The 27,666-nt window shown below is 42.8% G+C and overlaps 1 protein-coding gene across 1 annotated transcript; it reads right to left on the bottom strand.

Annotated features, from left to right (window-relative positions):
* Positions 1-27,619, bottom strand: LOC140128279 (uncharacterized). The gene is made up of 4 exons (XM_072149857.1): positions 27,485-27,619; positions 26,654-26,986; positions 13,484-13,595; positions 1-929 (listed from the first exon to the last, which is right to left on the bottom strand). Exons 1-4 carry the CDS (start codon positions 27,534-27,536, stop codon positions 254-256), a joined length of 1,173 nt encoding a protein of 390 aa, XP_072005958.1. The 5' UTR covers positions 27,537-27,619; the 3' UTR covers positions 1-253.
* Positions 27,620-27,666: the final 47 nt, after the last annotated feature.

A 27,666-nucleotide genomic window follows, 5' to 3' on the forward strand; every position in this document is an offset into this window, starting at 1 on the left:
TCAGTCCAGAAGGTGTTTATTATGATCTCTAGGTCGAACTCTCCCAATTTAGACCAGAATTGGCAATGAGACCTCGAAGAACTTGACTGCTACAAATTGGGAATCATACGTTGGGGTAATGTAATAGTATCCATAAGATGTCCACCACTAAGGCTATAAAGACAGGACTCCACATCTCACAGTACAATATACGGGTGGACTTGTTTTATGAAGCCAATGTTATATGTACAGAATTCCTATAGACAGGTCGTGTTCACGAGATCCTGGAATGTTCATACTTTAGATGGTTATTGTTGGGATGGAGAGTCCAGCCCGTTCCACTATGATACGTGGGGTTGATGGTCGTGAATGGAGATTCTGGTGTCCTCGGAACATTAACTCTAGAATGTGCAGAATCATTGTCTCCTGAGGCACCTGATGCACCTTGGTATAAGTGGGGGTACGATCTTGTATGGAAATATGGTACTGATGATGGAGAATCTTCATAGGAGAACACCTCCGGCTGATGTTGGCGTATGCTCGGTTCGAGCTGCGGGCGTTTGGCATGCCGAACCTTTGGATATTTCTTGTTGAGATGTGGAATATTACTGTAGAGTTGGTGTGGTTCTGGCAAGACTTCATGTATAGTATGGTTCCTCCATGGTGGGACACTATGGGGTATAGGATTTGTTTGAGAACGTTCTTCAGAAGACCAATGACTGTTCATAGTTGGGTTTCTTGATGGTAGGTCATCAGAAGGTAGTTGGTTTGTTGGACGTGGATGGAGGAGATGAGCCCTTATGGGTGGTGGAGGATCACTCTGTGGAGGCTCAATGTCATGAGGAGGCTCGTAGGCGTGGTTAATGGAGGGTAAGGTTCTTCTGTAAGGAACTTGTGATCTTTGACGTCTGGTCCACACTTCCTGTCTTTCTCCTCTAAAGTCAAAGACCCTTCAATGGAAATAAATATACTCTAGGTCAAGGTTATCACATCATTATTCAGATCTATACAGTGGTCTCCTTCAAAGATGATAGCCAAAAGTCTAGGTAAGGAGGTAGGTGGGAAATATTTTACCACATAGCAGATGAAGCTATCTGCCGCTACAGCAAGGGCGGAGCTAAATGTATGTAGACTTATTTGTTCTCCTCTCATGGATAAAGCTGCTTTGGGTTCCCCCGTTTCCCAATAGGTAGTGGTTGTATCTATTACAGCATATCCAGTTTTTGTAATACTTCCCTCCTGGATATTTGTACATTTTTATAAATGTTCAATTTTTAAAAAAAAAAATGGCACAACATTGTTAACAAATTCTTCGTTAGATCTTAAAAATACTGTAATAGAAAAAAAAACACATTTTAAAAAGTTTTTTAAATAATATCTAAATTGCTGTATATACTCGAGTCTATAAAAAAAATACACTCTGTACTCAACTATCGACGCCCCCGCCCCCTACATACTAGATGGTATGGGCTTGCAAGTTACATACTAGGGGGCATGGGCTGGCAAGTTACATACTAGGGGGCATGGGCTGGCTGGCTTTATACTAGGGGGCATGGGCTGGCAAGTTACATACTAGGGGGCATGGGCTGGCTGGCTTTATACTAGGGGGCATGGGCTGGCAGACTATATACTAGGGGGCATGGGCTGGCAGGCTATATACTAGGGGGCATGGGCTGGCAGGCTATATACTAGGGGGCATGGGCTGGCAAGTCACATAGTAGGGGGCATGGACTGGCAGGCTATATACTAGGGGGCATGGGCTGGCAAGTTACATACTAGGGGGCATGGGCTGGCAGGCTATATACTAGGGGGCATGGGCTGGCAGGCTATATACTAGGGGGCATGGGCTGGCAGGCTATATACTAGGGGGAATGAGCTGGCAGGCTATATACTAGGGGGCATGGGCTGGCAAGTTACATACTAGGGGGCATGGGCTGGCAAGTTACATACTAGGGGGTATGGGCTGGCAGGCTATATACTAGTGGGCATGAGCTGGCAGGCTATATACTAGAGGACATGAGCTGGCAGGCTATATACTAGAGGGCATGGGCTGGCAAGTTACATACTAGGGGGCATGGGCTGGCAGGCTATATACTAGGGGGCATGGGCTGGCAGGCTATATACTAGGGGGCATGGGTTGGCAGGCTATATACTAGGGGCAAGGGCTGGCAAGTCACATAGTAGGGGGCATGGACTGGCAGGCTACATACTAGGGGGCATGGGCTGGCTGGCAGGCTATATACTAGAGGGCATGGGCTGGCAAGTTACATACTAGGGGGCATGGGCTGGCAGGCTATATACTAGGGGGCATGGGCTGGCAGGCTATATACTAGGGGGTATGGGCTGGCAGGCTATATACTAGTGGGCATGAGCTGGCAGGCAATATACTAGTGGGCATGAGCTGGCAGGCTATATACTAGGGGGCATGAGCTGGCAGGCTATATACTAGTGGGCATGAGCTGGCAGGCAATATACTAGGGGGCATGGGCTGACAGGCTACATACTAGGGGGCATGAGCTGGCAGGCTATATACTAGGGGGCATGGGCTGGCAAGTTACATACTAGGGGGCATGGGCTGGCAAGTTACATACTAGGGGGTATGGGCTGGCAGGCTATATACTAGTGGGCATGAGCTGGCAGGCAATATACTAGTGGGCATGAGCTGGCAGGCTATATACTAGGGGGCATGAGCTGGCAGGCTATATACTAGGGGGCATGAGCTGGCAGGCTATATACTAGGGGGCATGGGCTGGCAAGTTACATACTAGGGGGCATGGGCTGGCAAGTTACATACTAGGGGGTATGGGCTGGCAGGCTATATACTAGTGGGCATGAGCTGGCAGGCTATATACTAGGGGGCATGAGCTGGCAGGCTATATACTAGAGGGCATGGGCTGGCAAGTTACATACTAGGGGGCATGGGCTGGCAGGCTATATACTAGGGGGCATGGGCTGGCAGGCTATATACTAGGGGGCATGGGCTGGCAGGCTATATACTAGGGGGCAAGGGCTGGCAAGTCACATAGTAGGGGGCATGGACTGGCAGGCTATATACTAGGGGGCATGGGCTGGCTGGCAGGCTATATACTAGAGGGCATGGGCTGGCAAGTTACATACTAGGGGGCATGAGCTGGCAGGCTATATACTAGGGGGCATGAGCTGGCAGGCTATATACTAGGGGGCATGAGCTGGCAGGCTATATACTAGGGGGCATGGGCTGGCAAGTTACATTATAGGGGGCATGGGCTGGCAAGTTACATACTAGGGGGTATGGGCTGGCAGGCTATATACTAGTGGGCATGAGCTGGCAGGCAATATACTAGGGGGCATGAGCTGGCAGGCTATATACTAGAGGGCATGGGCTGGCAAGTTACATACTGGGGGCATAGACTGGCAGGCTATATACTAGTGGGCATAAGCTGGCAAGTTACATACTAGGGGGTATGGGCTGGCAGGCTATATACTAGGGGGCATGGGCTGGCAGGCTATATACTAGGGGGCATGGGCTGGCAGGCTATATACTAGGGGGCATGGGCTGGCAGGCTATATACTAGGGGGCATGGGCTGGCAGGCTATATACTAGGGGGCATGGGCTGGCAGGCTATATACTAGGGGGCATGGGCTGGCAAGTCACATAGTAGGGGGCATGGACTGGCAGGCTATATATACGAGGGGACATGGGCTGGAAGGCTATATATTAGGGGGCATGGGCTGACAGGCTATATACTAGGGGGCATGAGCTGGCAGGCTACATACAAGGGGGCATGGGCTGGCTGGCTTTATACTAGGGGGCATGGGCTGGCAAGTTACATACAAGGGGGCATAGACTGGCAGGCTATATACTAGGGGGCATGGGCTGGCAGGCTATATACTAGGGGGCATGGGCTGACAGGCTATATACTAGGAGGCATGGGCTGGCAAGTCACATAGTAGGGGGCATGGACTGGCAGGCTATATATACGAGGGGACATGGGCTGGCAGGCTATATATTAGGGGGCATGGGCTGGCAGGCTATATACTAGGGGGCATGAGCTGGCAGGCTACATACTAGGGTTCATGGACTGGCAGGCTATATACTAGGGGGCATGGGCTGGCTGGCAGGCTATATACTAGGGGGCATGGGCTGGCTGGCAGGCTATATACTAGGGGGCATGGGCTGGCAAGTTACATACAAGGGGGCATGGGCTGGCAAGTTACATACTAGGGGGCATGGGCTGGCAAGTTACATACAAGGGGGCATAGACTGGCAGGCTATATACTAGGGGGCATGGACTGGCAGACTATATACTAGGGGGCATGGCTGGCTGGCTATATACTAGGGGGCATGGGCTGGCTGTATACTGGGGGACATAGGCTGGCAGGCTATATACTAGGGGGGCATGGGCTGGCTGGCTTTATACTAGGGGGCATGGGCTGGCTGGCTTTATACTAGGGGGCATGGACTGGCAGGCTATATACGAGGGGGGCATGGGCTGGCTGGCTTTATATTAGGGGGAATGGACTGGCTAGCTATATACTAAGGGGGCATGGGCTGGCTGGCTTTATAGTAGGGGGAATGGACTGGCTGGCTGTCTATATACTGGGGGCAAGGGGTTACCAGCTATATACTAGGGGGGCATGGGCTGGCTGGCTTTATACTAGGGGGCATGGGCTGGCAGGCTATATACTAGGGGGGCATGGGCTGGCAGGCTATATACTAGGGGGCATGGGCTGGCAGGCTATATACTAGGGGGCATGGACTGGCAGGCTATATACTAGGGGGCATGGGCTGGCTGGCTATATACTAGGGGGCATGGGCTGGCTGGCTATATACTAGGGGGCATGGGCTGGCTGTATACTGGGGGACATAGGCTGGCAGGCTATATACGAGGGGGGCATGGGCTGGCTGGCTTTATATTAGGGGGAATGGACTGGCTAGCTATATACTAAGGGGGCATGGGCTGGCTGGCTTTATATTAGGGGGAATGGACTGGCTAGCTATATACTAAGGGGGCATGGGCTGGCTGGCTTTATATTAGGGGGAATGGACTGGCTAGCTATATACTAAGGGGGCATGGGCTGGCTGGCTTTATATTAGGGGGAATGGACTGGCTGGCTGTCTATATACTGGGGGCAAGGGGTTACCAGCTATATACTAGTGGGCATGAGCTGGCAGGCTATATACTAGGGGTCATGACTGGCAAGCTATATACGAGGAGGGGTGGGTTGAAGTACGAGGGGCGCACAGCTAGACTGATAATTCTCCAAAAGTTTTATTAGTATAAAAAGACTGTAACGGGTAGTCACAACGCGTTTCGGGGCCGCCTTTTTAAGTGAAAATATAATTCCTATCCTGGGCTGTGACTACCTGTTACGGTCTTTTTATACTAATAAAACTTTTGGAGAATTATCGGTCTAGCTGTGCGCCCCTCGTCCTTCAACCCCCCCCCACCCCCTTTGAACCTATGATCTACTCTAACCGGTACAGCACCCCGAGTGTGGAGAACACAAAGACAACAGCTGCACCTTCGACCAATACCCTACACGCCTAAACTAGAGTTGTGGCTTATGCGGACCAAATCCGCCAGGTTAGCACCAACCACATTATACATCTGTCTCTGGATAATATCACCCTATGAGCACTGTTTTATTATGCTTGCTATATACTGAGGGGCATGGGGGGGCTGCTTGCTATATACTGAGGGGCATAGGGGGCTGGCTGGCCATATACTGGGGGTATGGTCGGGCTGGCTAGCTGTATACTGGGGAACATGTGCTGGCTGGCTATATACTGAGAGCAGGGGCTGGCTATATACTGAGAGCAGGGGCTGGCTATATACTGAGAGCAGGGGCTGGCTATATACTGAGAGCAGGGGCTGGCTGTATACTGGGGGCATCAACTGACTGGCTGTATACTGGGGGTATGGGCTGGCTGGCTATATATTGGCGGTGCAGGACGCTGGATGGCTATATAGTGGGGGGACTGGGGGCTGGCTATTTACTGGGAGGCGGGGGCAGGGGCTGGCCAGCTATAAACTAGAGGGCATGGGCTGGATGGCTATATACTGGGGGACAGGGGGCTGGCTATATAATGAGGGCATAGACATGTGGTGCTGGCTATATACATGGGGCATGGACATGTGGTGGCTGGCTATATACTGAATGCAGGGCTGGCTGTCTATATACTGGCGGAAGAGGACTAGCTGGCTATATAACGGCTGAAGGCTGTGACCAATGCACCCTAGGCTTATACTCAAGTCGATAGGTTTTCACAGTTTTTTGTGCTAAAATTATGTATTCGGGTCGGCTTATACTCGAGTATATATGGTAACAGTTAATTATTTTAAAATCTCTGTAGAAGTTTTGTGTGGAATTGTTGCTGGTAAGTGTGAATGTTTGATGTGTTGGAATGGGGAACTTTTGTGACAGCGGAAAATGGAAAAAAATATTGCATCGGTCAAAAAAAAAAAAAAATTTTAATACCATATATACTCTAGCATAAGCCGACTCCAATATAAGCCGAGACTCCTACTTTTACCACCAAAAACTGGGAAAAACTGACTTGAATATTATGCTTGTCTGCCGGACTGTAACATGGACCTGCCGGACAGATGGAGGAGAAGACCTCGAGGGGGGGGGGGGCGTCAGAAAGGTGGGTTTGGACTTTTGATTCGAGTATAAGCCGAGTTTGGGTTCTTCAGCCTGTATAAAAAAAAAAAATTTCTGATTCTAAACTCTCTGATGTGAAGCATGACTTACCTGTGATGTGTAAGTGAATACAGTCGGGCGCACGGTGGTTTCCGCACTACAGAAATGTGAGTGTAACGTGTGACTAAAGCTGCAGCGGAGGAAGGAAGATGGAAACCACAGAGCGGCCTGACAAGAAAATATATCGGGGAAACTTCACCTGCAGCGAGATTTCTATTTTTTTGCCACAGATTAAGATAAAAAGATAAGAGAGATAGAAACTGTATGTTCATGTGTGTCATAGTGCGTATATGTGTCTATACATGTATCACAGTGTGTATATGTGTCTATACATGTATCACAGTGCGTATATGTGTCTATACATGTATCACAGTGCGTATATGTGTCTATACATGTATCACAGTGCGTATATGTGTCTATACATGTATCATAGTGTGTATATGTGTCTATACATGTATCATAGTGTGTATATGTGTCTATACATGTATCATAGTGTGTATATGTCTATACATGTATCATAGTGTGTATATGTCTATACATGTATCATAGTGTGTATATGTCTATACATGTATCATAGTGTGTATATGTCTATACATGTATCATAGTGTGTATATGTGTCTATACATGTATCATAGTGTGTATATGTGTCTATACATGTATCATAGTGTGTATATGTGTCTATACATGTATCATAGTGTGTATATGTGTCTATACATGTATCATAGTGTGTATATGTGTCTATACATGTATCATAGTGTGTATATGTGTCTATACATGTATCATAGTGTGTATATGTGTCTATACATGTATCATAGTGTGTATATGTGTCTATACATGTATCATAGTGTGTATATGTGTCTATACATGTATCATAGTGTGTATATGTGTCTATACATGTATCATAGTGTGTATATGTGTCTATACATGTATCATAGTGTGTATATGTGTCTATACATGTATCATAGTGTGTATATGTGTCTATACATGTATCATAGTGTGTATATGTGTCTATACATGTATCACAGTGCGTATATGTGTCTATACATGTATCACAGTGCGTATATGTGTCTATACATGTATCATAGTGTGTATATGTGTCTATACATGTATCATAGTGTGTATATGTGTCTATACATGTATCATAGTGTGTATATGTCTATACATGTATCATAGTGTGTATATGTCTATACATGTATCATAGTGTGTATATGTGTCTATACATGTATCATAGTGTGTATATGTGTCTATACATGTATCATAGTGTGTATATGTGTCTATACATGTATCATAGTGTGTATATGTCTATACATGTATCATAGTGTGTATATGTCTATACATGTATCATAGTGTGTATATGTGTCTATACATGTATCATAGTGTGTATATGTGTCTATACATGTATCATAGTGTGTATATGTGTCTATACATGTATCATAGTGTGTATATGTGTCTATACATGTATCATAGTGTGTATATGTGTCTATACATGTATCATAGTGTGTATATGTGTCTATACATGTATCATAGTGTGTATATGTGTCTATACATGTATCACAGTGCGTATATGTGTCTATACATGTATCATAGTGTGTATATGTGTCTATACATGTATCATAGTGCGTATATGTGTCTATACATGTATCATAGTGCGTATATGTGTCTATACATATATCACAGTGCGTATATGTGTCTATACATGTATCATAGTGTGTATATGTGTCTATACATGTATCACAGTGCGTATATGTCTATACATGTATCATAGTGTGTATATGTGTCTATACATGTATCACAGTGCGTATATGTCTATACATGTATCATAGTGTGTATATGTGTCTATACATGTATCATAGTGTGTATATGTATCTATACATGTATCATAGTGTGTATATGTGTCTATACATGTATCATAGTGTGTATATGTGTCTATACATGTATCATAGTGTGTATATGTGTCTATACATGTATCATAGTGTGTATATGTGTCTATACATGTATCATAGTGTGTATATGTGTCTATACATGTATCATAGTGTGTATATGTGTCTATACATGTATCATAGTGTGTATATGTGTCTATACATGTATCATAGTGTGTATATGTGTCTATACATGTATCATAGTGCGTATATGTGTCTATACATGAATCATAGTGCGTATATGTGTCTATACATGTATCATAGTGCGTATATGTGTCTATACATGTATCACAGTGCGTATATGTGTCTATACATGTATCATAGTGTGTATATGTGTCTATACATGTATCATAGTGTGTATATGTGTCTATACATGTATCATAGTGTGTATATGTGTCTATACATGTATCATCAGGGCCGCATCTGCCATGAGGCGAGATGAAAATCTCGCCTCGGGCGGCAGAATGCGGACCTCTTTAAAAGCGGCATTTTGCCGCTCCAATGCGGACGATTCGGGCGCCCGAATCGCCCTCCACGTAAATCGCACCTGTCTCTTTAAGAAACAGGTGCGATTTACATGCGGAGCGACACAGCGCCTTTCCGGCTGCTGGCGTCGCTCCGTACAGTGCAGTGACACAGGCGGCTGATGATGATGTAACGCCGCCTGTGTCACTCAACGGAGCCGCGGCTGCCAGAAGAGGCGCCTGAAGACGGGAGCTGCGCGCCGTGGGACCACCCTGCCCGGGGGTAAGTAGAAGTTTTATTATTTTTACTGTCCAATCAATTAAATGTGGCCATATATATATTAGGGGGCGATTACTCCTGTAACGTTTGGGTTTGTAGTGGTACTAGTATATCTTCTGTATATGCTTATATGAGGGCCAGATCCAATTTTTCCTGGGGGGGGGGGGCGGAGGGGGGCTGCTGTATATATTTATATGGGGGGCCAGATTCCGTTTATTCTGGGGGGGCTGTATATATTTATGAGGGGCCAAATTCTTATTACACTGGGGGGGGGGGCTGTATATATTTATATTGGGGGCCAGATGCTGTTTATTCTTGGGGGGGGGCTGTATATATTTATATGGGGGGCCGTATTCTGTTTATTCTGGGGGGGCTGTATATATTTATAGGGGGGGGCGTATTCTGTTTATTCTGTGGAGCTGTATATATTTATATGGGGGGGGGGCGTATTCTGTTTATTCTGGGGGAGGGCTGCATATATTTATATGGGGGACCATACTCTGTTTATTCTGGGGGGCTGTATATATTTATATGGGGCCGGATACTGTTTATACTGGGGGGGGGGGGGGCTATAAAAATAAAATATATATATATATTCATTAGGGGGTGCTATATATTTACATTAATCAGGGTAGCACTCTATATAAATTCACATGTAACATAATAACAGGGTGGGATATATTAGTTATAGGATACCATACTTAGGATTACTTTGCATCATGTAAACCAAATGTTAGGGGTCTGTATTAATAAATAGGGGGTGTTGTATATTGATGTGCTGTGCATGCTATAATTCCAGTAGAATATATATATATATTATAGTGAAGGGATGTTTTATATGTGGGGAGAGTGACGTCCATTGCGTTGTGAGGGGTATATATTATTTAGGAGCGCAGTGTTGTTATCCAGGAGACTTTATACTGTAAGTGACTGTGGTATTTTTAGGGGCGCCGGGTGGAGATGCTGCACGGAGCTGAAGATATCCGGCCATGAACTCAGCCGTGATACGTCATGGATTGGAGAACCCGGAATAAAGTCCTGATGGAAGAGATTGTCATCTATAAGGTACTAGATGCCACTAATGACTCCCAGAACCTGTAGTCAGTCACACAGTGTCAGGGAGCTGCCTGTGGGGATGTTACTTGTTAGTAAAGTTTTCAGCATTTACTGAACAGGGAGTGGGGGGGGGGCAGCATTTTAATATTCGCCTCAGGCAGCAAATATGCTAGAATTGGCTCTGTGTATCATAGTGCGTATATGTGTCTATGCATGTATCATAGTGCGTATATGTGTCTATACATGTATCATAGTGTGTATATGTGTCTATGCATGTATCATAGTGCGTATATGTGTCTATACATGTATCATAGTGCGTATATGTGTCTATGCATGTATCATAGTGCGTATATGTGTCTATACATGTATCATAGTGCGCATATGTGTCTATACATGTATCACAGTGTGTATATGTCTATACATGTATCATAGTGTGTATATGTGTCTATACATGTATCATAGTGTGTATATGTGTCTATACATGTATCACAGTGCGTATATGTGTCTATACATGTATCATAGTGTGTATATGTGTCTATACATGTATCATAGTGTGTATATGTGTCTATACATGTATCATAGTGTGTATATGTGTCTATACATGTATCATAGTGTGTATATGTGTCTATACATGTATCATAGTGTGTATATGTGTCTATACATGTATCATAGTGTGTATATGTGTCTATACATGTATCACAGTGTGTATATGTCTATACATGTATCATAGTGTGTATATGTGTCTATACATGTATCATAGTGTGTATATGTGTCTATACATGTATCATAGTGTGTATATGTGTCTATACATGTATCATAGTGTGTATATGTGTCTATACATGTATCATAGTGTGTATATGTGTCTATACATGTATCATAGTGTGTATATGTGTCTATACATGTATCATAGTGTGTATATGTGTCTATACATGTATCATAGTGTGTATATGTCTATACATGTATCATAGTGTGTATATGTGTCTATACATGTATCACAGTGTGTATATGTCTATACATGTATCATAGTGTGTATATGTGTCTATACATGTATCATAGTGTGTATATGTGTCTATACATGTATCATAGTGTGTATATGTGTCTATACATGTATCATAGTGTGTATATGTGTCTATACATGTATCATAGTGTGTATATGTGTCTATGCATGTATCATAGTGTGTATATGTGTCTATGCATGTATCATAGTGCGCATATGTGTCTATACATGTATCATAGTGTGTATATGTCTATACATGTATCATAGTGTGTATATGTGTCTATACATGTATCATAGTGTGTATATGTGTCTATACATGTATCATAGTGTGTATATGTGTCTATACATGTATCATAGTGTGTATATGTCTATACATGTATCATAGTGTGTATATGTGTCTATACATGTATCATAGTGCGCATATGTGTCTATACATGTATCACAGTGTGTATATGTCTATACATGTATCATAGTGTGTATATGTGTCTATACATGTATCATAGTGTGTATATGTGTCTATACATGTATCATAGTGTGTATATGTGTCTATACATGTATCATAGTGTGTATATGTGTCTATACATGTATCATAGTGTGTATATGTGTCTATGCATGTATCATAGTGTGTATATGTGTCTATGCATGTATCATAGTGCGCATATGTGTCTATACATGTATCATAGTGTGTATATGTCTATACATGTATCATAGTGTGTATATGTGTCTATACATGTATCATAGTGTGTATATGTCTATACATGTATCATAGTGTGTATATGTCTATACATGTATCATAGTGTGTATATGTCTATACATGTATCACAGTGTGTATATGTCTATACATGTATCATAGTGTGTATATGTGTCTATACATGTATCATAGTGTGTATATGTGTCTATACATGTATCATAGTGCGCATATGTGTCTATACATGTATCACAGTGTGTATATGTCTATACATGTATCATAGTGTGTATATGTGTCTATACATGTATCATAGTGTGTATATGTGTCTATACATGTATCATAGTGCGCATATGTGTCTATACATGTATCACAGTGTGTATATGTCTATACATGTATCATAGTGTGTATATGTCTATACATGTATCATAGTGTGTATATGCATATGTCTGCATCATACTTTATATACAGTGTGTGTTTTATGTATATCACAGTGCGCATACATGATTTTGTATGAATAACAGAGGGTACATGTACATAACCGATTATTTTGGTTTATGTGTGTATCACAGTGTGTGTATCCGAGTTTTTATGTGTATCTGTAACGCCCGTGCCTGTTTGGGCTTTAGCCCCATTCTCTTCCCATAATGTACAGCAGAGGATGTGCTGCTGATGCGATTTTGTAACTAGTTTGCATTCAGTCCTGCACTAGTCTGAACACCGCCTTATTTCACTCCTGACTTATTTTTAAATGGTTTTAACCACAACTGTCTGTCTCCTGCTTACTCTGTTCTGGGCTGCAGACAGTTAAGCTAGCAGTCTATGGACAGATGCCTCCTCCACTCACATTCCTCCCCTGCTGGTCAGGTTTGTCTGGATGTAAGAAGCTCCTATCAGTCTCTGGATGGGAACTCTGATATCTCTGATATAAGAGGATTGTCCACCGGCCCCCAGTGCTTGCTATAAATCTTCTTTGGAGTTTGCTAGACTTTTATGGGCTTCCATATTTTTCATCTTCTGACTATCCATTTGTCTTTAGATTCTGTACTGCATTATCCTCTTGCTTTTTTACCAGTATTTGTATGACCATTCTTCTGTGGTTGGTTGTGCTGTTTTTGTCTCACTTTGGTGCAGTGAGGAAATGTCAACCAGTTGGCACCTACTGTTTAGGGTAGGATCAGGAAGTAGGTAAGGGAAGCTGGGTGGATCTAGCTGTAGGGCTTACTATCTGCATTGGTCCTTCCTTTCCATCTTCTTGTCCATTGCCTAAGAGCAGCACTACAGTATCACAGTGTAATGATTTGTTTTGGTATGTGTATCACAGTTTATAGTTATATAACAGTGTGTATTGGGTCTTAAGTAGATCACCGTGTGTACATCTATATTATAGCTCTCAGTTTTGGTAGCAGATATTACCTGGAACTTTTCCTCATCCAGAAGATATGACATATGAGGGCAAAGGAGGCCAAAACGAAGAATCCTCCCACCAGCGATATCCCCAGCACAGCACTATGGAAGCCGTATATATCTGCGGGAAAGGTTACAAAATGCATCTGAAAACCAATACAATGGCAGAGATACTCCAAAATAGGAGGCAGTATTATAGTAGTTATATTCTTGTACATAGGGGGCAGTATTATAGTAGTTATATTCCGGTACATAGGGGGCAGTATTATAGTAGTTATATTCTTGTACATAGGGGGCAGTATTATAGTAGTTATATTCTTGTACATAGGGGGCAGTATTATAGTAGTTATATTCCGGTACATAGGGGGCAGTATTATAGTAGTTATATTCTTGTACATAGGGGCAGTATTATAGTAGTTATATTCTTGTACATAGGGGGCAGTATTATAGTAGTTATATTCTTGTACATAGGGGCAGTATTATAGTAGTTATATTCCTGTACATAGGGGGCAGTATTATAGTAGTTATATTCTTGTACATAGGGGGCAGTATTATAGTAGTTATATTCTTGTACATAGGAGGCAGTATTATAGTAGTTATATTCTTGTACATAGGGGGCAGTATTACAGTAGTTATATTCTTGTACATAGGGGGCAGTATTATAGTAGTTATATTCTTGTACATAGGGGGCAGTATTATAGTAGTTATATTCCTGTACATAGGGGGCAGTATTATAGTAGTTATATTCCTGTACATAGGGGGTAGTATTATAGTAGTTATATTCTTGTACATAGGGAGCAGTATTATAGTAGTTATATTCTTGTACATAGGGGGCAGTATTATAGTAGTTATATTCCTGTACATAGGGGGCAGTATTATAGTAGTTATATTCCTGTACATAGGGGGTAGTATTATAGTAGTTATATTCTTGTACATAGGGAGCAGTATTATAGTAGTTATATTCTTGTACATAGGGGGCAGTATTATAGTAGTTATATTCCGGTACATAGGGGGCAGTATTATAGTAGTTATATTCTTGTACATAGGGGCAGTATTATAGTAGTTATATTCTTGTACATAGGGGGCAGTATTATAGTAGTTATATTCTTGTACATAGGGGGCAGTATTATAGTAGTTATATTCCTGTACATAGGGTGCAGTATTACAGTAGTTATATTCCGGTACATAGGGGGCAGTATTATAGTAGTTATATTCTTGTACATAGGGGGCAGTATTATAGTAGTTATATTCTTGTACATAGGGGGCAGTATTATAGTAGTTATATTCCGGTACATAGGGGGCAGTATTATAGTAGTTATATTCTTGTACATAGGGGCAGTATTATAGTAGTTATATTCTTGTACATAGGGGGCAGTATTATAGTAGTTATATTCTTGTACATAGGGGCAGTATTATAGTAGTTATATTCCTGTACATAAGGGGCAGTATTATAGTAGTTATATTCTTGTACATAGGGAGCAGTATTATAGTAGTTATATTCTTGTACATAGGGGGCAGTATTATAGTAGTTATATTCCTGTACATAGGGGGCAATATTATAGTAGTTATATTCTTGTACATAGGGGCAGTATTATAGTAGTTATATTCTTGTACATAGGGGTCAGTATTATAGTAGTTATATTCTTGTACATAGGGGGCAGTATTATAGTAGTTATATTCTTGTACATAGGGGGCAGTATTATAGTAGTTATATTCTTGTACATAGGGGCAATATTATAGTAGTTATATTCTTGTACATAGGGGCAGTATTATAGTAGTTATATTCTTGTACATAGGGGGCAGTATTATAGTAGTTATATTCTTGTACATAGGGGGCAGTATTATAGTAGTTATATTCCTGTACATAGGGGGCAGTATTATAGTAGTTATATTCCTGTACATAGGGGGCAGTATTATAGTAGTTATATTCTTGTACATAGGGGGCAGTATTATAGTAGTTATATTCCTGTACATAGGGGGCAATTTTTATTAGTATAAACAAACAGAAAATATTACAATACATTCTCATCAGAATGAACAGACAATTATTTAACACATATCATACATATCAGAAAATAATAAATTCATAATAATCTTAACTCAAAAAGTCCATCACTGGTAAGAAGAAAAATGTGGAAATTAATATAATTACTTGATCAATTACCCCAGACATATGTTCCTCCATAACTTAACATTATTACTCTTCTTTCTAACCTCTATGGATCGTATCCACCTCAGCTCTGAGAGTATTTGGGTTACTGCGGTCATGGGTTGGAAGGACTCGCTGTGTGCAGACACTCTGGTCCTGGTGTGCCAGTGATAGTATTTGATTGTACTGATGATCAGGTACATGGTCCCTCTGTCGATGCCGGCTACCTGTGGTGTCACCCCATAGATTATGTCCGGGTAGGTCAGAGACTGCAGTCTTGATATTCCGAGTCTGTGGGACACCTCCTGCCATATCTGCCTCCCTCCCGGGCACTCAGTGATAAAATGCTCCATGGTCTCCTCCTGCTGACATCCCAAGGGGCACAAACGCTCAGAGAGACTCAAGAATTTTAAATTTCCCCTGACAAAGAGCCTCCCATGCAAGGACAACCAGGCGATATCATAGAGCTTTGCGGGAAGCCTCGGACTATTGAGGAACCTCAGACTCTCCTGCAGGATGGCCGTTGTGCAGTCCCTCAGAGCTGGCTGTACTGTATAGAAGGTCCTACAGATATTGGTATAAAGGTCCTTCCTGGTCCTACTCTCCAATAATGTCTTGTCTAGCCTCCACTTTTTCATGCACCTGAGACCATACTCCAGATACTGGGGGAGGAAGCCAGGAGTCCATCGGCCCCTCTTGAGACTGCCGCCTCGCATCCAAGACTCTGCAAAAGGCAATATCCAGTCCCTGACACTACTTACCCACAGGAGACCATCATTTGAGTCCAGGCAACCAAAATTGACTTTTAGAAACATGGAGTCAAAGAAAACCCTTGGATTTAACATATCCAGCCCCCCCTCTCTCCTCTGCAGGTAGGTGATCCCTCTTTTTACTGGGTTCAACCTGTTCCCCCATAAAAGCTGGAAGAACAGGCTAAAGAGCCGAGCGGAGAAAGATTCTGGCAAAGGAAAGACGACAGAGACGTAGAGGAAGACAGGGACCAGGTAAGTCTTCATCAGAGTAACCCTTTCTCTATAGGTCAGCCTCCAGTTCTTCCATCGCTGAACCTTTACATTTCCGGCTTCCAACTTCTCCTCCCAATTTAGTTTGGCATTATCTTCCCTCCCAAATTTCACCCCAAGGATTTTAATATGGGTGGAGGCCTTGGCGAACTGTGGCAGATCAAAGCCAGGAGCAGTATCCAATGTCCAGAAAGCCTGACTCTTCTCAAGGTTGACCAGAGACCCGGAGGCCCCTGAGTAACTTCTGATGGCTGCAGATAACATCTCCACCTCATGAGGTTTAGATATCACCACAGTCACATCATCCGCGTAGGCGACTACCTTCAAAGGCAAGCAATGGGGGACAGGCACCCCCTGAAAATCACACCGCTGCAGTGATCGCAGAAACAAATCTATGGCAAACACATACAGCAGTGGACTCAGGGGGCAGCCTTGTCGCACCCCTGCCTCTACTTCAAAAGTGTCCCCCTGCCAACCATTGATCAGAGGAAAGCTCTCAGCCTCTCTATACAAAGTCCTGAGCCAATCTATAAATTGTCCCGGAATACCGTACTTTGACAAAGTGGCCCATAGATAATCGTGATCAACCCTGTCAAAGGCTTTAGCCTGGTCCAGACCTACAACATATCTCCCACACCTCAGAGCTTTACATCTCTCAAACATCTCCCTTATCGAGATGACTGCTCCAGAGATGTTCCGCCCTCTTACTGTGCCGTACTGAGAGCCTGCCAACAGTGCCGGGGACAAACAGACTAATCTAGAGAACAGAATTTTTGCCAAAATCTTCCTGTCGACATTCAAGAGGGCGATCGGCCTCCAGTTCTTGATGTCACTAGGCTCTTTACCTTTAGACAGCAGAATAAGGGAGGACACTCTCATGGATGGAGGCATCAGGTGATTTTCTAGACAATTAGTAAACACATCCACAAGGATCGGGGCTAAGAGGTCTCTGAACTTTTTATAGAATTCAGCTGTAATACCATCAGGACCTGGTGCCTTCTTCAGATGTAACTTATCAATGGCCTCTTTAACCTCCTCCTCTGTTATTCCTGCTGTCAAAGGAGAAAAATCCAGATCTTTAGTGTCAGGACCTGGAGTTGCCTCCAAGAATTGAGCCATTTTCTCTTTATCCAAAACCTTCTTCTGAAATAATTCAGCATAGTAGGATCTCACCACCCCCAGGATACCCTCCCGAGATTCCTGCAAAACTCCCTGGGAGTCAGTGAGACCTGTGATCGATTTCTTGGCCACACGTTCCCGGCAATTTTCATACGGATCAGGAACGCCCAATTTTCCGTAATCTCTCTCGATCACCAGGGACGTGTAGCGGCTGTACTGATACTGCTTTATTTCAGATTTCAGTCGGTCAATCTTTTGTTTGTCATCCCCACCCGCCGAATACAGTGACTCCAATTCTTTCCGCAGCTTGAGATACTGGCTGTACTTACTCTTACCCTTCTTCACTGACAGTCTCTTTAAGAGGGACCTGATCTCCTCCTTGACGTTCTCCCACCAGTCAGATATGTTTTCATAGAAGTCCTGTCTCTGGAGCTGGTCCTGAAAAAGGGAGTGGATACAATTCTGGACATAGGCATCATCCAGGATGCTGGAATTGAGCCTCCATAACCCCCGACCAATATCCGAGCGGTTAGAGGCTCCCATACAAAATAATAAGACAAGATGGTCAGAATATGGGACGACTCTCTCGCTCATCCCACAAACAGTCTCTGAGGGACTCACAAAAGCCATATCGATCCTGCTGTGCCTGTCGGCACACGTATAGGTGTACCTAGGTTTCCTCCCGTCCAAGGTAAATACATCACGTAGGTTTGCCTGTGATATTATGCTCTGTAGGACCCTGGAGTCTCTGACCACTGCTCTGCCTGAGGACCTGTCACCCGATGTCATGGTAACATTAAAGTCGCCCGCCATTATCACAGGGATTGAGGTAAATAGATACTGCTGTACCTCATGGAACGGCTGGATTCTCTCTGTCACTGTCTGTGGGCCATAGATGTTGATCAGCCGGAGCCGCCTACCATGGATGGTCACCTCTAGCACCAGGCACCTCCCCATAGCGACCTCCGTCAGCCTGTGCACCATCACGTCTGTGGTGTTAAACAGTATGGCGACCCCGGCGTACGGCTCCACAGCCAGTGACCAGTAAGAAGGACCAGACCGCCACTCACGCTCAGCCTCACGGAGATGCCCCAAGGTGGTCAGACGGGTCTCCTGCAGGAAGATGACATCAGTGTCCAGATATCTCAGGTGGTCATACACGGCGTGTCTGGTCCTTCTTACTTTAATGCTGTTGACGTTGCTGGAAGCAACTTTTAGAGAGAATCCAGCCATCACAATGATAAAGAGCAGAGCAGCGACCCCCATCATCATATGTCAGAGTCATCCTCCCCCTGTCTTCCACCTGTCTCCATGTGTGACTCTTCCGCGGTATCTACAGGAGGGGGCTTCTTCTTAGTTGGAGGATCCCCTGTATCCGCTTCACACTCATTTTGAATGCGCTGTAACTCTCTCTCATAATCCCCATCCGACTCTGACAGAGCATCATATCTGTTAGATAGGACCATGACCCCGGCATCACCACTGGACTTTCTCCTGGTTTTTGGGCCTAAATTACAATCTTCCTCAGGTTTACGAGAGGATTTATCTTTTTTTTTCCTCTTGTTCTTTTTTGACTCCTCAAATTCTGATGTTTTTACAGAGGTGGCTGCCTGAGGCTGGCCCCGAGTGACCATCTCCATATTCCCCTGATTGCTGTCTGACTGCTGGGGTTCTGGTACTGTCTTACCTGACCCCTGCTGTACCCCCCGCCTGGTCAGAATTTGCCCCGACACCAAGGCCTCCTCCTCTAAGGCGTCTGCCTCCTGCACCATTTCATCATCTGAGAAGTCCCTGGCGATGTTATGCCAGGCCTCCGGGCAGTCCTTGTGTGGGTGGCCAATCTCTCCGCAGAGGTTACATCGGACCGTCTCACAGGTGGCACTGAGATGACCGACCTCCCCACACAGGTTACATTTTGCCACTGTGCATACTTTGGCCACGTGACCGATCTTCCCGCACCTAAAGCACTTACGTGGCTGCCCGGGATAGAAGCAGACGCCCTTTTCTCTACCTATATAGAAGGAGTTGGGGAGGTGCAGGGTGATATTGTTATATTGGCGCAGTTTCACTAGCACCTTCCACCCTCCAGTCCAGATGCCATCACTGTCTCTGTTCTTAGTGAGGTCAGACAGCAGATCACAATGGCGCCTGAGCCACACTAGAACATCCTGGGGAGGAACCGACTCGTTCCAGAAGATTATATTTACCACCACAGTATCTGGCCTGGATATGGGGACAAAAATAAACTTATTCCAGCCGTCCTTGTCCCCAAGCCGGGGTAATTTATCCCAAAACCTATCCAGACTGGACATAAGCTTAAAGCTGACATCATAGCCCTGTCTGTCTGGAAGGTTGATGACCGCCAGGATATCATCTGGGGAGAACCCCATCTGGCGGCACAGGAGATCCCGCACCACAAACCTCCTATCTGGGAGATCTTCCTTTGCGCCTCTAATCTTAAAGCGCACCACGTTCCTCCTCTTAAACGCCTGCCCGGAGTAGTGTGCGCCGGAGGTGAAGGAGGGAGCGCCGCGGCTCCAGGCGTTTTTAGGAGGTTCCTGGCGTGGCTCACTATTGGGGGGAGGGTCTGAACTAGAGGGACCTGACTCTACTAGGGGGCTCGATGTTAAAGGGGGGAAGTCACACACATTATCTTGTACCACCCCCTGCCCCCCATCTACCTCTATGTTATCCCCCGGTGACTGCACCTCCCAGATAGACTGAGGGTCTCCTCCATCCCCCGACCCCTCAGGTACAGCAGAATGTCCAACAGTGTCCCCAGTCTCGAGCACGTTAGAGTTCTCCTGGGTCACCGCATCACCTTGACCCATAGATGAAAGTTCACCATCAACAGACACTGCTGGGACTTGTGGTACTACAGGTCCATGCTCCTGCTCTGGGACCGCTGCAGAGCTCTGCGGCTGATCTGGTGTCTGACCCTTCTGGAATGAAAAGCTTGCAGGCCTGAGAATCTGTGTCACACGTGGGGAGACATCTGGGGGAACAGGTCCCGCTTGTGCTGTAGGGGCCCGGGGCCCAGAGTCACAGCTCTGCCTCTGCTGGGAGAAGCGCTCCTGGTTTCTGTAAGACTCAGCCAGGGGTCCCATCCTCTCCAGGACACAGTCCATATCCCTGACCACCTGTGCCAGCTCTATGCCTAGTCCCTGCAGCTTGGAGTTATACAGGGTGCTGCTTTCAGGGTGCGCAGTTCTAAGTGAATACATACAGTCAATTTGCATCTGCAGCATTTTCTTATGGTTAGTCAGCTCCCCCATCCTCCTTACCAGGGTCGGTATCTCCTCCGCCATCTGCAGCTCCGGTGCCCGTGCGGTCTGCTTCCCCTGCTGTGCTGGTCGGGGTGCAGCTCCAGATGGTTTGGGTGCACCTGTCTCCTTCCCAGGCTTGTGGCTTGCACTTGCAGGGGCCTGTTCACACTGTGCAGTGCTCATGGTAACAGTCTGCGGCTTTACTGCTGACCTGGTGCGGCCTGTGCAGGCCATGCTGGACACCACATCCCTCTGCTGCAGGTTCTCTCGCAGGGTCTGTCTCTCCAGAGACGTTCTCCTCTGTCTGGGTGCAGGAGTGGGGGGCTGTGCACCTGCTGCTGATCTCTCACTCTGCTGCATCACCTGTGCTCCTCCACGCTGGCTGGTCATGGGACTTGCTGCTTTCACTGCAGTATTCACGTTCAAATCTTTCTCTTTCTTCAATAAAGCGACATCACGTCCACAATCTTCACTCTTCATGACTTTGGGATTTGCATCCCTGGTAGAAAGTATTTGGGAGTTCACTCCCGGTGTAGGCCTGGAAGCCTGGGCCTTGCCTGGGGAATCTCCCCACCCAGGGTGGCCCCGCCCTGGGCTAGCTCCAGACATGAGGAGGGTCAAGAGCTCACACCACACACAACCTCACCTCTAGGAGGCAGGATTATAGTAGTTATATTCTTGTACATAGGGGACAGTATTATAGTAGTTATATTCTTGTACATAGGGGCAGTATTATAGTAGTTATATTCCTGTACATAGGGGGCAGTATTATAGTAGTTATATTCTTGTACATAGGGGGCAGTATTATAGTAGTTATATTCCTGTACATAGGGGGCAGTATTATAGTAGTTATATTCTTGTACATAGGGGGCAGTATTATAGTAGTTATATTCTTGTACATAGGGCGCAGTATTATAGTAGTTATATTCTTGTACACAGGGGGCAGTATTATAGTAGTTATATTCTTGTACATAGGGGGCAGTATTATAGTAGTTATATTCTTGTACATAGGGCGCAGTATTATAGTAGTTATATTCTTGTACACAGGGGGCAGTATTATAGTAGTTATATTCTTGTACATAGGGGGCAGTATTATAGTAGTTATATTCCTGTACATAGGGGGCAGTATTATAGTAGTTATATTCTTGTACATAGGGGCAGTATTATAGTAGTTATATTCTTATACATAGGGGGAGTATTATAGTAGTTATATTCTTGTACATAGGGGTCAGTATTATAGTAGTTATATTCTTGTACATAGGGGGAAGTATTATAGTAGTTATATTCCTGTACATAGGGGGCAGTATTATAGTAGTTATATTCTTGTACATAGGGGGAAGTATTATAGTAGTTATATTCCTGTACATAGGGGGCAGTATTATAGTAGTTATATTCCTGTACATAGGGGGCAGTATTATAGTAGTTATATTCTTGTACATAGGGGCAGTATTATAGTAGTTATATTCTTATACATAGGGGGCAGTATTATAGTAGTTATATTCCTGTACATAAGGGGCAGTATTATAGTAGTTATATTCCTGTACATAAGGGGCAGTATTATAGTAGTTATATTCTTGTACATAGGGGGGGGTATTATAGTAGTTATATTCCTGTACATAGGGGACGGTATTATAGTAGTTATATTCCTGTACATAGGGGGCAGTATTATAGTAGTTATATTCTTGTACATAGGGGCAGTATTATAGTAGTTATATTCTTGTACATAGTGGGCAGTATTATAGTAGTTATAGTTTTGTACATAGGGGGCAGTATTATAATAGTTATATTCCTGTACATAGGGGGCAGTATTATAGTAGTTATATTCCTGTACATAGGGGGCAGTATTATAGTAGTTATATTCCTGTACATAGGGGGCAGTATTATAGTAGTTATATTCTTGTACATAGGGGCAGTATTATAGTAGTTATATTCTTATACATAGGGGGAGTATTATAGTAGTTATATTCTTGTACATAGGGGTCAGTATTATAGTAGTTATATTCTTGTACATAGGGGGCAGTATTATAGTAGTTATATTCCTGTACATAGGGGGCAGTATTATAGTAGTTATATTCTTGTACATAGGGGGCAGTATTATAGTAGTTATATTCCTGTACATAGGGGGCAGTATTATAGTAGTTATATTCCTGTACATAGGGGGCAGTATTATAGTAGTTATATTCTTGTACATAGGGGCAGTATTATAGTAGTTATATTCTTATACATAGGGGGCAGTATTATAGTAGTTATATTCCTGTACATAAGGGGCAGTATTATAGTAGTTATATTCCTGTACATAAGGGGCAGTATTATAGTAGTTATATTCTTGTACATAGGGGGGGGTATTATAGTAGTTATATTCCTGTACATAGGGGACAGTATTATAGTAGTTATATTCCTGTACATAGGGGGCAGTATTATAGTAGTTATATTCTTGTACATAGGAGCAGTATTATAGTAGTTATATTCTTGTACATAGGGGGCAGTATTATAGTAGTTATATTCTTGTACATAGGGGGCAGTATTATAGTAGTTATATTCTTGTACATAGGGGGAAGTATTATAGTAGTTATATTCTTGTACATAGGGGCAGTATTATAGTAGTTATATTCCTGTACATAGGGGGCAGTATTATAGTAGTTATATTCCTGTACATAGTGGGCAGTATTATAGTAGTTATAGTTTTGTACATAGGGGGCAGTATTATAATAGTTATATTCCTGTACATAGGGGGCAGTATTATAGTAGTTATATTCCTGTACATAGGGGGCAGTATTATAGTAGTTATATTCCTGTACATAGGGGGCAGTATTATAGTAGTTATATTCCTGTACATAGGGGGCAGTATTATAGTAGTTATATTCCTGTACATAGGGGGCAGTATTATAGTAGTTATATTCTTGTACATAGGGGCAGTATTATAGTAGTTATATTCTTGTACATAGAGGGCAGTATTATAGTAGTTATATTCTTGTACATAGGGGGCGGTATTATAGTAGTTATATTCTTGTACATAGGGGACAGTATTATAGTAGTTATATTCTTGTACATATGGGCAGTATTATAGTAGTTATTTTCTTGTACATAGAGAGCAGTTTTATAGTGGTTATATTCTTATACATAGGGGGCAGTATTATAGTAGTTATATTCTTGTACATAGGGGGCAGTATTATAGTAGTTATATTCTTGTACATAGGGGGCAGTATTATAGTAGTTATATTCTTATACATAGGGGGCAGTATTATAGTAGTTATATTCTTGTACATAGGGGACAGTATTATAGTAGTTATATTCTTGTACATAGGGGGCAGTATTATAGTAGTTATATTCTTGTACATAGGGGGCAGTATTATAGTAGTTATATTCTTATACATAGGGGGCAGTATTATAGTAGTTATATTCTTGTACATGGGGACAGTATTATAGTAGTTATATTCTTGTACATAGGGGGCAGTATTATAGTAGTTATTTTCTTGTACATAGAGAGCAGTATTATAGTAGTTATATTCTTGTACATAGCGGGCAGTATTATAGTAGTTATATTCCTGTACATAGGGGGCAGTATTATAGTAGTTATATTCTTGTACATAGGGGGCAGTATTATAGTAGTTATATTCCTGTATATAGGAGCAGTAATATAGTAGTTATATTCTTGTACATAGGGGGCAGTATTATAGTAGTTATATTCTTGTACATAGGGGGCAGTATTATAGTAGTTATATTCTTGTACATAGGGGGCAGTATTATAGTAGTTATATTCTTGTGCATAGGGGGCAGTATTATAGTAGTTATATTTCTGTACATAGAGGGCAGTATTATAGTAGTTATATTCCTGTACATAGGGACAGTATTATAGTAGTTATATTCCTGTGCATAGGGGGCAGTATTATAATAGTTATATTCCTGTACATAGGGGGCAGTATTATAGTAGTTATATTCTTGTACATAGGAGGCAGTATTATAGTAGTTATATTCTTGTACATAGGGGGCAGTATTATAGTAGTTATATTCCTGTACATAGGGGGCAGTATTATAGTAGTTATATTCTTGTACATAGGGGGCAGTATTATAGTAGTTATATTCTTGTACATAGGGGGCAGTATTATAGCAGTTATATTCTTGTACATAGGGGGCAGTATTATAGTAGTTATATTCTTGTACATAGGGGGCAGTATTATAGTAGTTATATTCTTGTACATAGGGAGCAGTATTATAGTAGTTATATTCCTGTACATAGGGGGCAGTATTATAGTAGTTATATTCCTGTACATAGGGGGCAGTATTATAGTAGTTATATTCTTGTACATAGGGGGCAGTATTATAGTAGTTATATTCTTGTACATAGGGGGCAGTATTATAGTAGTTATATTCTTGTACATAGGGGGCAGTATTATAGTAGTTATATTCTTGTACATAGGGGGCAGTATTATAGTAGTTATATTCCTGTACATAGGGGGCAGTATTATAGTAGTTATATTCTTGTACATAGGGGACAGTATTATAGTAGTTATATTCTTGTACATAGGGGCAGTATTATAGTAGTTATATTCCTGTACATAGGGGGCAGTATTATAGTAGTTATATTCTTGTACATAGGGGGCAGTATTATAGTAGTTATATTCCTGTACATAGGGAGCAGTATTATGGTAGTTATATTCCTGTACATAGGGGGCAGTATTATAGTAGTTCTATTCTTGTACATAGGAGGCAGTATTATAGTAGTTATATTCCTGTACATAGGGGGCAGTATTATAGTAGTTATATTCCTGTACATAGGGGGCAGTATTATAGTAGTTATATTCCTGTACATAGGGGGCAGTATTATAGTAGTTATATTCTTGTACATAGGGGGCAGTATTATAGTAGTTATATTCTTGTACATAGGGGGCAGTATTATAGTAGTTATATTCTTGTACATAGGGGCCAGTATTATAGTAGTTATATTCCTGTACATAGGGGGCAGTATTATAGTAGTTATATTCCTGTACATAGGGGGCAGTATTATAGTAGTTATATTCCTGTACATAGGGGGCAGTATTATAGTAGTTATATTCCTGTACATAGGGGGCAGTATTATAGTAGTTATATTCCTGTACATAGGGGGCAGTATTATAGTAGTTATATTCTTGTACATAGGGGGCAGTATTATAGTAGTTATATTCTTGTACATAGGGGGCAGTATTATAGTAGTTATATTCCTGTACATAGGGGGCAGTATTATAGTAGTTATATTCCTGTACATAGGGGGCAGTATTATAGTAGTTATATTCCTGTACATAGGGGCAGTATTATAGCAGTTATATTCTTGTACATAGGGGGCAGTATTATAGTAGTTATATTCCTGTACATAGGGGGCAGTATTATAGTAGTTATATTCCTGTACATAGGGGGCAGTATTATAGTAGTTATATTCCTGTACATAGGGGGCAGTATTATAGTAGTTATATTCCTGTACATAGGGGACAGTATTATAGTAGTTATATTCTTGTACATAGGGGCAGTATTATATTATATTAATGACCTGGTCCTTTCATAGATGACTCCTCAAACCATATGATAGGCTGAGATTTTCCATATGAGTAAGATATTTGGCCGCTCATGAACGTCATTGTATACATGTTACCTGAGTCTTCATTGATGGTAATGCAGTCCACATGTGTCCTCCCCGATGGGTAGGTGACAACTTCACAGCACACATCTATCGGTGAGGCCGTTATCTCCATCATGTAGGTTGTGTCATCCTTTTTATGTAACGTCACCTTGTCTTGGTAAGAAAACGTGGTGCAATTCCCCATGTGAGGGTTCACCACCGCTATGACACTGTACGTCCCATTGGCGTGCTTCTCCTTCCAGTGCACCTGGCTCACCCGCTCCTCGGGGATGTTAGGGGTGCAGCTGACCAGGTGGGAATCGGGTGGTCTTGGAGTAATATTTAGATCAAGAAGAGGAGATGATTCTGGTCAATAAAGAAAGAGGACAGCTTAGATCTTTCACCCAAAGTCTGTCTTCAGAATAGTATACAACTACACTGAGGGTCTCATTCAGACTGGCATCGGAGGGATATTATGGCTGGAAACATGGCCAAAATGGAAAGTCCATGTAGCTAACATCATGGAAATACAACAATTTGATCTAAATCTGAATAATATATTTAACATACAGGGCTAGAAACAAAGTTGAAATTCGGCTTAGGCCAAAAACAGGAGTTTGAAGCCATGTAAGATCTCCGACAATTCAGAAGCTCCTCAAACATGGTGACAAAAATTTTACTAGGCCCCAAACTATAATTCATCATCTTTATAATTGTTGCCCTCTTATGAGGTGGATATGATCCTCCCTACAGCAATATCTAGTCCATCGGTGGGATCTCTCATTGACCATCAAGAGGTCCAACACATCATAAAGTACAATTTTGGACCTTCCATGGCTCAGCAGAAAAAAAAATCTATCTTACCTGAACCTGCTCCACCTAGATAGTAGAGGACCATAAAGAGCAGCCTCTTCATCTTCAGAAGCAGTAGAAAAGACGCAGTGAGATCTAGAAGGGAAGTGCTGAGGGACAATATATTACAACAGGAAAGAGGGGGAGACAAAGACGAAGCGATAGTGAGAGAGATAGGTGTAAAAAAGAGACAG

Source organism: Engystomops pustulosus, chromosome 4, assembly GCF_040894005.1.
Source record: "Engystomops pustulosus chromosome 4, aEngPut4.maternal, whole genome shotgun sequence".
Lineage (NCBI taxonomy): Eukaryota > Metazoa > Chordata > Amphibia > Anura > Leptodactylidae > Engystomops > Engystomops pustulosus.